General features: G+C 36.0%; 1 protein-coding gene across 2 annotated transcripts; it reads left to right on the forward strand.

The window, feature by feature from the left end:
- The first annotated feature begins 974 nt into the window (after nucleotides 1-974).
- On the forward strand, nucleotides 975-1,906 carry LOC111597197. Of its 2 annotated transcripts, none has more exons than XM_030223195.1 (2): nucleotides 975-1,010; nucleotides 1,183-1,906. In XM_030223195.1, exons 1-2 carry the CDS (start codon nucleotides 990-992, stop codon nucleotides 1,741-1,743), a joined length of 582 nt encoding a protein of 193 aa, XP_030079055.1. In that variant the 5' UTR covers nucleotides 975-989; the 3' UTR covers nucleotides 1,744-1,906. The 2 variants fall into 2 exon arrangements, with proteins under 2 accessions (XP_030079055.1, XP_023167538.2); XM_023311770.2 differs by lacking the exon at nucleotides 975-1,010 and adding an exon at nucleotides 1,033-1,127.
- Nucleotides 1,907-13,133: the final 11,227 nt, after the last annotated feature.

Below are 13,133 nucleotides of genomic sequence, written 5' to 3' on the forward strand. Positions count from 1 at the left end.
TGTAGACGTTTCGTGTATACTTGACATCACCCGTTAATATATTTGGAAACTGTTTCTTCAAGCTGAAACTTTAGCAAATGGTATTCTGTTGTCAGTGTGAGAATGAGAAAAACATATGTATAGGAACAAGAAATATGTGAAATATCAGTTATCAGTTTCTCCTCTCTTTAGGAATGGCGCAAGGGTATTTCCCGTATTAATCAGCATTTTTTCCCGACTCGTTCAACTAATACTGTGATATAAGGGTAAAATTCAGTAACCTCGAAACATTTTAATTCTAACGTTTTTCTGATGTATATGCAGAAGAGATGCTTGTTACTTTTTAGGCAAATTAATTTGATCAGATATCAAGAAATATTTTTCAGCCACCTGTTGAATTCTGACTCTAATTTTAATGCTTGAATGGAAGGGTATCCACTGCTCATCCAATTGAGGTTTTACTCAAAGCAGCTGGCAAATTAATCACTTAGGGTTAATACTGCTTGCTCCTTAATATAATGCCTTCCTTGATTTATTTCTCACTCTCAAGTAATATTTATTTCAATTCATTTGAATATATACGATTACAAGATACAAGATGACCTTCATACCTTACCGCTTTAGTGTATAGCTAATCAGTTACCTTTTTTAAGTGTCTTTGCTGCCGTTTATTTTCTTATTCTGCATCTCCGAGTGAATCGGAACCTGTTTTAAAGCAGGGCTAACAAAGCTTCCAGTCTATTAATTGTCTTGTATTAAACTGCTCCAAAGCATTGCTAATATTTCCTTGAAATGTATTTTAACAGTCAACCATCTTGGTGTACCTCAATACTTTGTCTCAATGTCCATTAGTTCCCATTAGCAGCTCCTTTGAATCATGGTATAATAATATCATGGACTATATTTATATGTGAACTTGGGCATAGATGGTCAATCCAGCATTTTATAATTATAATTTAGAAAATCAATAAAAACAGAAATTTGCTTATGATCCTGGTTTTACATGTCAAATGCCAAGCAAAAGCTTTCAGGTAAGTGCTACAAATATCAGTTTCCATATTCTATAAAATTTTGTCTTAAGTTACACTTGTCAATTAATTATTTATATTTCCAGAATGCGCTTTATTGTATCTTTTCTCGCGTTTCTGGTATAAATAAAATCAGACTAATTATTGTATTCTAATGCCCATCTACTGCTTTCAGAGCATTGTTAATGCCGCGTTCTTGCCTGGCGAACTCAGAGAAAATCTCGCAGCAGCTGCGCGAAAAACTAAGAAGCTTATACAACAGGATAATGTAAATTTAATCTTGTCATTGGCCCGATCAATTGTTAGCTCAGATGTTGTGAATGAAGAGGAACTAATGAAATGGAAACTGTTTGTCGATCAATGGACTCCTCAACTGTCAATTTTGGCGGAAGATGACGCTGCTCTGCAAGAGTTTAACGCGGCAAAGGAAATGTTGCTGCTTGACAAAGACGAGGAGTTACTTGACCGATGGACCAAAGGCAAATTCCAAAGTCTAAGCCACCAACAAAAGAAAAACATCAACAGACGGTATATTGCCTTCAAGTTTCAGGCTCGTAGAATGATTCTTGGATCAACAGACTCCACAGGACATTTAAATTTTATCGTTCGATACTTTAATAAGTTTGCCAGGTCAAAACCAAATGTTCGGGAACAGGACTTTGAAAATTTATTCAAATTGCTCACCTTAGACGACGTTGAACTGGACGAATGGTTAGCCATTCAATCTAATATGTAAATATGTACAAATTTTAGTGATTTCAAGTTTATAATGTGATTAGGATTAACGCACTTAATCATAACAAGTAAGAAAGCTTTAGTCGCAATGAATGACTAGTAGATTTATAGTTTGTATAGATCATTAAAGAAGACAAATATAAACCGACATTAGAGGACTTAAACCACGTTTACACATGTGTATTTCAGTGTTAAGAAGGATGTGTTCATAAAGGGCACATTCAGATCATTATTTAAGGGGCAAATGATCTGAGCCTAAGTCACACGAATCTTTGATTTGAATAAGCTCTCTACTTGTTCCTTTGTAAACTGCTAAATCTATGGCTGACATTTCCCATTGTATGGAAAATGTCTTCGTCAGCCTGTTCCTACTATGGTCAAATATATTAAAATAATCTTGCTATTCTTGTTGCGGGCAGTATTGATACAATATTCAAATAGAGCCATTTAGTACTGTTCTTGAGGCTGCAGCGCTCTGTCCTATTTCCGTGCTGACATTGTCGAGTTTACCGTTGTATTACAAGAGAAAGTCCTCATCTTCAACTGGTTGAAGGGTGCATAGACAGGTAAACATTATAATCATTTATTTTTATAATTTCAGAGCCTGTTCGATGAGTCTGAGGTATTGATAAAATATCAAGATTTTAAGTATATTTTCTCTAATCTCTAATTTCTATTTTATTTTATATTTTTGTACAATCCATGTTTTTGTATTTCTTAAAGTTAAAGTATATTTGATTTCGCCAACAAACTCTTAGCCAATACTTTAGTTATGCTGTGTTTCATCCGCATAGATCATAAAAGGAAAATGGCTCAAAATGTTGCGCTTTTTACATCGTTTTTATTGTGTTCCTTAGTGTGGGGCAAAATTAATGACGCATTTCATTGGCAGCTTTAATAAATTTCAGATGAGTTATTGCCGCCACAGCCATAGCCCTAATTAAGTACAACAATAAGAAAAGCACGAGCTGGAACCACTTCTAAAAACAACAGCAACACACTTTATGCCCCGCGGGTGGGTAGCAGCAGCAGCAATCAAGGGCGGTCCTTCTGCTAGCCATATGCTGTAGTCCTACAATTTATGAGCCATGCGTGTGTGTGTGTGTGTGGCATCTCTTGTAAATCTCAACCGGACTGGCCATAAATGAAATGGCTGAATAATTGAGTTAGAGCCGCACTTCGGGCCAATTCCAATTGACCCGCAGCGCTTAAAGTGCGTTTGGTCTTATGCAAATGCATATGCTAGATGGGGATATCAATCGCATCGAATGGCAGTTGATTCAAGAGTCCTGCCACGCACTGTGGCAGCAGACAGACGACATGCCATGTGCCAAGTGGCAAGTGGCAAGTGGCAGTCAACTTGCGGCGTCGGTGGTGGTGGCACAAAAAAGCCAACTGCAACTAAGCAGTCATAAATTATGCAGCGACATTGTCAAAGGACACCAAGAACCAGCCAAGCAACCAACCAGCCAGCCAACCAGCCAACCAGCTAGCCAGCTGCTATATGAACAGCAGCAACAAGCAACAAGGACATGCACTACAAATGCCAAGCCATTGCTCCCAGCTGCCTCCCACTGCCTGCCCCCCCGCCCTGCTTCTTGCTATATTAACTCCAAATGGCTCAGCAGTTAATAGGAACAAGTGCAACGTAGGGATTGGGGCATGTGCAACATGGTAGTCGCTGCAATGCGCTGCAGCAGTTGCAAATTATGACAAACTGCAACAGACAAGAAAACTTGAGGGTACAATGGAAAATGCATGGGCAAAACACATGCAAAACACTTTAAGAAATACTTTAAGAGTAAAAAAATAATAAAAAATAACAAATTCAAATATGCCTACAATGAGGGCATCTTGCCTAAGAACCGAAGCAATTTGTTATTTTTAGAAAAGCTAAAGAACATGAACAACATAATCGAAGCAGACAGGAAAAAGAGAGAGCATAGAACTGTACAATGGTCGGCATATATATTTACATTTCACTATTAGTCTTTTTTCTAAGTACCGTTGCATTTAGCGAAGAGCTATATAACTGTACACTGGTCGGCATATATATTTTGACATCATTTACATTTCACTATTAGTTTTTTTTCTAAGTACCATTGCATTTCACGAAGCGAAAATAAATGCCAAAGTAAAGTGCACACTAATAACTGTAAATTTGCGACATTTTTTGTCAGTTCTTTCTTCTGATACAAAATGCCAGCGATTGCAGCGGCATAAGTATTTTGACATTGCGTGATTTCGTTGTTTCTGGGCGAACTTTGAAGTTTTTATAAAGAAATTTTTGAGAAATTCTCTTTTGATTTCATAAATGCGTATTTATTTCATATTATCGGGATTTTAATATTACAAATGGTTAAAATATCTAAGTTAAGTCAACAAACAAGAAGAGAAATTGTGACATAACTTGGGTATTTCGGTTATAAAAATCGCTAAGGAATATGATTTGTCGCGTCAGACTATTTATTATTAGATTAATAAATATAAAAAATTAAATGAATTAACCAATGAGCGCCGAAGTAGAACTATAGTAAAACTATAAAAATTAGAAGAGCAGCGAGTCAATCAATATTATAATACTACATTATAAAATTTAATTTATATATTTAATTAATATTTATAGGATTAAAGATGCGATATACTTAATTTAAATTAATAAATCAATTTAACAATAATTTTTCTACTTTATTTCATTATATTTATCTACTTCATTTAAATTAATAAATAAATTTAACAATAATTTTTCTACTTTATTTCATTATACTTATCTACTTAATTTAAATCAATAAATAAATCTAACAATAATTTTTCTACTTAATATCTTAATTTCATTATACTTATCTACTTCATTTAAATTAATAAATAAATTTAGCAATATATTCCTACGTAATATCTTTATTTCATTATATATTAATAATTGGTTAGGCAATCAGTTTCATAAACTTGTAATCCACTTTAAACGGATTCATGCCATTTGCATTACCTTAAACGATTCGAAGCTAATCCGCTTATATTTCACATGCCATATTTGCTGAATCTAATCGGATTACAGCAAGCACATTATATCAAAGACTCTTAATTGCTTTAAAGTGCACACACGTCTACATAAATATGGACGCTTGAATATATGTATGTATATAAAAGTTTTGATTATTTGTGAATTGAAAGATCTAATGCGAAGCTTTTGTGGACCATTGTACTTGTAAGCCCTTTAAATGATTAGAGTCAAATATTTCTATTTCTTGGCAACAGAAACTTTGCCCAAAGAGGGAGCCCTACGAAGAACTATGCAACAGACTTTTATACCGAAAAGTTTTGCAGCAAACACAACAGGTTGAGGGCAAAACCAGCTGCCAACTCGAAGCTAATTGCAACTACAACAACAACAGCTAAAACATGAAACAGCGCCATAGTTATGACAATTTGGAGTATGAAGCACTGTTCCAGCTTCCAGGCCATCGTTCGGGGACATTAGCTTGCCTCATTGTTCGAGACGACAACAGATGGAAAACTTAATGAAGTTTACTGTTACTACGCAGCAATTTAATTAGCTTAAATTAAGTTTTCCGTCACGACAGCATCAACAACTGCAGAAAAATGAAAACATTTGACAAAGTTCAAAACATTTGTTAGCCAAAAAACTTTTTGCCAAAATGCCAGCAGAGAAAAAATAAGTCAGAAATCAATAAATAAGACAGAGCCAAGCCACATTTCGAAAGCGAAAACCTCCTAGACAAAAAATGAAAAGGAAAAGAACAAACCTAACTGTAACCGAAACATAAACAACAAACAAAAAGCGAAAGGCGAGCGGAACAACAATAAAAATTTATTGTTATCCTCGAAAAGAATCGAAACAATCAGCAATAAAAACAAAACAGCAAAACCAATTTCCAAATGCCGCAGATTTAATACTCTAAAATACAAGCTAATTGAATTAAATAAGATGATTGATTGACTGACAACTATTAGATTGCGTGCTCGATTGGCATGCGGATACATTGACTAATTAATTGGAAATCTGACTGACTCATAGAGTGATTGGCTTACTTTCTGATTCAAGAGCAGATTGAATAACTTACTTATTGACTTATTAATCACTCTGATTGCAGAACTGAATGATTGACTCACTTCTTTAGTGATTGATTGGCTTACCTAGATTGACTAACCTAGACTAAACTAGAAGAATAGACTGCGTTTAAAACAAGAGTGACTGCATTATTTATTCACTGATTGAGCCTGATTGATCTACTGACTAAATCACTTTCCTGCTGACTTATTGATTGACCTAGGAATTTTCAGATTTTAATTTGGCGAACATATTCACTGATGGACATGTTGAGCACGATATGCGACTGACTCATTGCCCCAATTATTATTAATTATCTATCTGATTGATAAACCCAAAAAGTCCAACTCTTTGACTGTTATCCACATCCTCTTTTACATGATTGCTTACTACATTTATTCCAGTTTCCTCTAAAAATAGAAGTACCCTCCTTTTGAAAATATTGAAGAACAAATCAGCAGATATCAGCAGCCGCAGCGGTTAGGTAACTTAGGCCTCGAATACTTGAAGGCCGCAAAATGAGTGCAAATACTTCTTGAACGACGTTTGGCCATAAGCCTCGTCAGGACTTAGCGCGGCTGTTAGGTGTATTAAGCGGCTGATGGAGGGGACCGCACAGAGACAGAGAGAGAGAGAGGGCGGGAGAGTGAAGCAAGGCTGTGCTTAAACCTGGCCGAAATCAAACCCTGCCATCTGCGATTTTCAATTCGAGTTGGCGAAAAAACAGCCAAAGACACCCCAAAAAGAACAAAAATTTGATTCGAACAACTGAAAAGGAAAACACTTGAAAATTGAAGTGGAAGCGATACAAGAGCTGGCCATGTTACCCACTTGTTTACGCTTGTAGTTTTTTGATTGAATTTTTGGCTACATCGTTTCATGGGGGAAAGCAGCGAAAGGGAGCCAACTTTAGAAGCAACAATTTTCCACACACGCACACACACATACACAGCTAGAAATTATGGGCACGTTGCAGACAGTGCTGCAGCAAATCTAATAAAAAATTAACCAGCTACAGACACAACAACACAAAACACATATAGCTGGCCACTTGCAACAGCCGCCAGCTGACAGGCTACCTGGACCAGTATGGACGACACACAGTGGAGGACACCCCAATAGCTATATGAATTGCTATGCACAGAAGACTGAAATCGAAAAAGCGCGCAAAATGCAGGCCAAATGGGGTTACCAAACTGCGCCAGCAATTCCCAAAGGACAGCAGAATGAGTTGCACAGTGGTATAGAAATGATTAATCTATTCAAATCATTGATAATACAAATTGTGCGCAATAGCAAATATTACCAAGCAAAAAAACTTCAATTGTATACAACATTTTATTATTTTATTGAGCTTTTCACTTAAATTACTGCATTTAAATATATATATAATAATGCTCAAAATTCTATTTATTGTTTCTTTGATCTACAATACGCATTTGTTTAACTATTTCTATTTTTTTTATGATTTTATTATTATTTTTATTAAGTGTAGAACCTGTACAATCAAATTTAGTACCTTAACCACACATGTATATATATGGAATTAGAGCCAAACCACAGTCACATTATGAGGAACTATTCCTATTAATATGAAATAAAATAAATATTAATGATTCTTTGATCTACAATACGCATTTGTTTTTATTTATATATATTTTTTTTAATTTTATTATTATTTTTATTTAGTGTAGAACCTATATAATCAAATTTAGTACCTTAACCACACATGTATATATATGGAATTAGAGCCAAACCACAGTCACATTATGAGGAACTATTCCTATTAACATGAAATAAAATAAATATTAATGTTGCAGTCTGGCACGAGCGACTGCAATATGCAGCTCTCAAGTTCCAGGCTCAATACTAATTAAATATATGCAACACACAATATTTGCGTTGAAGGCGCCATATAATTAATAGGCCTATCTGTTAAAAATGTAATCCAGCTACAAGTTTAACGATTTGGGATCAAATACTTTCCCTTTCGAAATCGTTTCCTTTGCTTTTCTTTTCCACAAACCCATTTTAAAGGCGTGCATAAATCATTGTTCGTCAATCTGGGATCTGCACTAACTTAACTATCCAAAATTGTAGCTTAGGTTCCGAAACTCGTTCCTCGATTTGCCTCTAATAGCAATGCTTTGCTCTTATACTGAGAGTCAGACAGACAAACGGCCGGAAAAACTAAGCGAACGTTGTACAAAACCAATATACTCGTTTCGCTTACTTAACAAGCATTAAGCTCAAATTTTTAGGAGACTTAACTAGCAATAAGTTGAGGGATTAACCATAGCTAATTCCTATTTGCTATACCAACGAAAACTCTTAGCTTTCCAAATTTAAAATTTGAAGTAAATTATTTCAGTATTTAAAATATAATTATAAATGTATTATAATTATAAATATATTATATGATATCATATTATTTTAGATGGATTAAAGAAATCGTGTAAAATATATGTACAATTATAAATAATTATTGTACTTATTCGATTTCCTTGATAGGATCTACTTTATTGACTTTACATTCATATATAGACAATAAAGTAAGTCCGTTCAAGAATATTGTAAATTTATTTATTTTATTTAGTTTGCGATCAGAATTGTGAAATTCAAATGTTTAGGCAAAAATTCTATAGCAGACATTTTAGATCAAATATTTACGTAGTCTGGCACCACTGTGCGTTAGGCATGTGAAAAGGGCGGGCTAACGGGTCGCTTCAAATGACAGCAACTGAAATTGAAGTTGGCAAGCGTTTTGTCGAGGGTTGATTTTAAAATGCAAACACCCAAACCCAGACGCTGACACAGGACGAAGGACGAAGGACGTAGCTAGTCGAGCGGGCGGAGGTCGTTACAGTTGGCGTGGTTCCTGGGCCTTTGGCACATAGCTTTACACGCAGCACGTGTCCTGTTATGCCGTTGTCCTCGATTCCCTGTCAATGCCTCGGCCCAGGTTCAACTTATGTTTATCATTTCTCGTTCAAAACGATAACCAAAACAAAGCGCGTTTATCTCAATGCAGCTAAATCAAGCCGAAAACAAGCCAAGTCCTTTGCGTGTCACCAAATCAAGCGAGCCTTTTTGAAAGTCAAGCACAGCAAGAAGCCGCCAAACAATACAAAAGCGGAAATAATTTTATACGACTTTTCGGGCTTATTTGCATCAACAAACAGCCATAAAGACGTCTGCTAAAGAGCTTCCCACTTTTCTGCTTAGTGGCCTCAATAAATGACATTCCGAGTGCTAATGAGCAGGCGGCGCTAAAGGACATTGCGCTTCTTTTTTTTGTTTTCGAATAGAACTGAGAATAGGGAAGCCAAAATGTAGCAGGATTTTCAGTGGAGGGCATAGTAGAGAATAGAGAAAGGAGTTGCCTGCCGAAATGGGCTAATAAATTCGAGCCTTAACAACTAGATAATTATCTTTTAATAGTCTTGTTGTAGATGCTTACAAGATAATTTTTATATTAATACGGCTCAAAGTTGCATAATTTATGTGTTCGCTCGTTTCATAATTTTTTTTCTCAAGTAAGATCGAAAATCGGTTCCATGCTTCAATTAACTTAAACAAATAATATTTTTATTTATTTTATTATTATTTTTATTTATTATATTTTTATAAGTGCAATCTGCATGAAATAAACCGAATTAAATATATAATTTATTAGACTGTTTTCAGAAACAAGTTAAAAGGTATAACTAATTGTAGGAAAACGTGTAGGAATAGCGCGTCTTCAACTCCTCAGCATTGACAAAGAACGGGAAGGGTGCACCATCCTGATGAAGCCTAGCTCCACATATATTCACTGCAACCTTATTTTCCCTTAGATAACAAGCTTAGATAAACGTTAGTTCTTAAGTAAACTATATAAATACTTGCAAAATAAACTATATTCTCGTCCTATAGCCTGCTCAATTATGAAAACTAATGTTCTCCTTTGTTAAGCAGCATATGACAAATGTTTTTTGTCTGTATACCAGATGCAGCTGTCCTCAATGTGTTGCCAAATGCACATGACAATTTCTGTGTATTTTTCACGTACCCAACGTTTAGGTGTGTGCTCAATTATGTATTAGAGTCAATGACAGGGCAGGGAGAGGGCAGAGCGTGTTGGATTTGTATCCTGGACCAACACGTCAATTACAAAAGCAAATAGAGCGCATACACGCACACACACACACACGGAGACACATTCCAATATTGAAAAAGGCGTTACACCCCTCGCACAAATCACATTAAATTTGCTCTCGTGCTCATTAGGGAAGAGCTGCTGGTCGCATTTCCACTTTCACTCTGCTTTATGTTGGCCAACCCCCAATTGTTGATGCAGTGTGCTGAAAGCGACGAGCCACCCCCGCAGTTGCCATCGTCATCGTTATAGCCAGTCTAATATCATTTTGCAATTTGCACTTGGCAAATAGAAGGAGTGCGATGCTGCGGCAGATAAAAACGTTTCTCTTCGTTTTTCTTTGTTCTAGACCCCGATTCGAACTTCAAGCGGTTACATCTCAATGGCGTGGACCGACCAAGGGCAACAGCAGCCAGCCCGAAGGCTCGTTGCCCACACATTGTTAAATAAATTATCGCCTACATTGGAAGCCATCGATAAATCGTACGTTTCTCCAGTTGTATACCCTATGAAAATTACCAAAAGAAATATTAATCAAAAATCAAAATTAACAAAAGAAATATTTTTTACTTTAACAAAAAATTTATAACACTGAAAATACATTTCAAATATTACAATTTGAAGTTTTTTGAATACAATTTTTTTTTAGAAATAAAATAAAATATTTATATTACCACCCATAATATATATATTTAGAAATAATTCATCCACCTACTCTATACATTAAGTCAACATATGAAATAAATTTAATTAAATTTGATACGTTTTGTGAAATTTAATTGAAATAAGAATAGAATAATTATGCATTCGGAAAGCCAAAATCTTACTTTCTAAAATAATACACAATATATTTTATAAAATTTATTTAAATCTATCCAATACTTTTTCATAATTTTAAATACTATATTTCATGATTTCTTAATATATTTTCTTCCAGTAAATATGTACGCCAATTACAGGGTATCTGTGGCAGTGCATAACTATTTAGTCGTACAGCAGCAAACTCGTTTTGTCTGGATGGCTTAAAGCTAGCTCAACCCTTGGCCGCCAGCAGGCGCTTGTTCTTGTGGCTTGATTGACATGCTCCACAGTGGAACCCCGTGCCATTTCCCTTTCAACTAGCAGTGCGATTTGGCAGCAGCTCAGTGACAAAACAGCTGATTGCGTGTGCATCTGCCGTGTGGCATGATTTATGTTCACAATTGAATTTCTTGACTTTTTGCTCGACACGTGTATGTGTCCGTCGCCAAGGAGCAGGACTTCGAGTAAATTAGCTCATTTGCCGCTACACTTGACTCACGTGCAAGCCGAGAGGTCATTGACATGGGCCCAAAGGGCAGCAACACCAACAGCAGCAGAAGGAGCAGCAGCAGCAGCTGTTTGCATTTTGCACTACATTTTGCTCAAGTTCTTCTGCAAGTTTCTCCTGAAGTTTTTCTCTCTTATCAATAGCTGGCCAGTTCCTTGGGTAGCTCATGTCACGTACTCCGCAGCTGATTGCTTCAAATTGTTTTCGGCCATTTTTTCTGCACATTTGGCTAGGCGTTAACCCTCGAAAAATGCCGTTAGGGTTGCCATTTAACAGCAAATTAATATGAGTGTCAGCCTGACTGGCAGTCAAGCAGTCAAGCAATTTGGCAGTCAGTTTGTCGTTCTGCCAGTCATTCTCGTTTATTGAGCAAATGCCGGAAACTCAGCTTAAAGTTGCTTCTTTAAAGAAGTTCCGAATTCTCTGTGCTCTGTTCGCTATTTCTCACATATGCTTTGGACTGGACTTCTGGCAGTTGCCTAGCAGTTTATCTCCTTGTTGACAGTCGCCCAAAGGGAATTAGTTATCAAAAGACGCATAAATCCATTGCAGCAAAACGCTTTGCTGAACTCTACTCAACTCAGCTCAGTTTTCTGTGTCTGTGTCTTATTTTCGCTCGTTTTACACTTTCGTTTAAATAATATATGAGCCCAATTGAGGAGTCATGAGAGCAGTTGAGTAACTGTTGAGCACTTTAAACTCGACGATAAGAATCTGCAACTTGCTTCATTTTCAATATTTAATGTTAAAGCATTAACGACTGAGCCGACTGCTGGCAGCATTGAATTTTAAGAAATTGTAAACAGAAATAGTCAGCAAATTGAAATGTTTAGACATTAGTTCTTGCTCTTCACTATCTACACCAATAGAGTTAAGTACAAATACATTTATTTATATTATCTATGAACATTCATATCAGTGCTGTTATTGTCATAGATCAAAGCATACTGAATAAATTAAAAAGGAAAATATTTGAGCTGCAATTCGGGTCTTTCATATATTCAAAAACAATTTTGCATTGATTCAAAACTCATACATTACATAATAAGGTATGAAATAAGCTATGAAATATAAATTAAGTATGGGTGAACAAGTAAGAAAGCTCTTGTCGGCTGTGCTCGACTAGGAGATACCCTGCAAGCTGCGATACCCTGCGATAAGGTATGAAATAAGCTATGAAATATGAATTAAATATGGATGAACACGTAAGAAAGCTTTTGTCCGGTGTGCTCGACTAGAAGATACCCTGCAAACTACGATACTCTGAGCTGCATTTCCTAAATTGTAAGCAAGATATACAGACACATACACACACAAGCACCGCTGAGCAGCTGTGCTTAGGCTGCTGGAGAGGCTATGCGATCTGAATTGTTGCATGACTTTTTTGTAAGTGCTAATGAAATATTCATGGCGTATTACGCCATTCAGATGTATGAATGAACCAAGGCACACGGCTCTACTAAGTCTACGCAGGTCTATACAAAATTCGAAATATACAAAAAAGATCTGTATATTCATCTCGCAGACTGACAGACGAAGAGACTGACAGAGTGACAGTGATACATCGATTCAGATCGTTGTCCTGATCAAGTATATATATATATATATACATCCATTATGGGGTCGAATACGCCTCCTTCTGACTGTTTCATATATTTTCACGTAGCCATTTTAGCCTGAATGCCCATTGTATTAAAAATAAATGAAGATATATTTGTACTAAAATATGGAACATAACCGGGTATTGAGACAACTTAACAGGCGAAAAACTTAAGCCAATAAACTGAAGACTCATGAAAGCTAGACACGTACAAAAATCGAAAAGGGACCGACGCCAAAAAGTATCTCTAAACTTGATCCATTCTAACACCATTA

The sequence above is a fragment of the Drosophila hydei genome, unplaced genomic scaffold (assembly GCF_003285905.1).
Source record: "Drosophila hydei strain 15085-1641.00,03,60 unplaced genomic scaffold, DhydRS2 tig00000149-arrow-pilon, whole genome shotgun sequence".
NCBI classification, from domain to species: domain Eukaryota; kingdom Metazoa; phylum Arthropoda; class Insecta; order Diptera; family Drosophilidae; genus Drosophila; species Drosophila hydei.

Coding starts and splice junctions, on each gene's coding strand:
- LOC111597197 (XM_023311770.2), top strand. CDS start 1,095: ATGCGCTTTATTGTATCTTTTCTCGCGTTTCTG. Junction 1,128..1,182: donor TATCTTTTCTCGCGTTTCTG/GTATAAATAAAA, acceptor TACTGCTTTCAG/AGCATTGTTAATGCCGCGTT.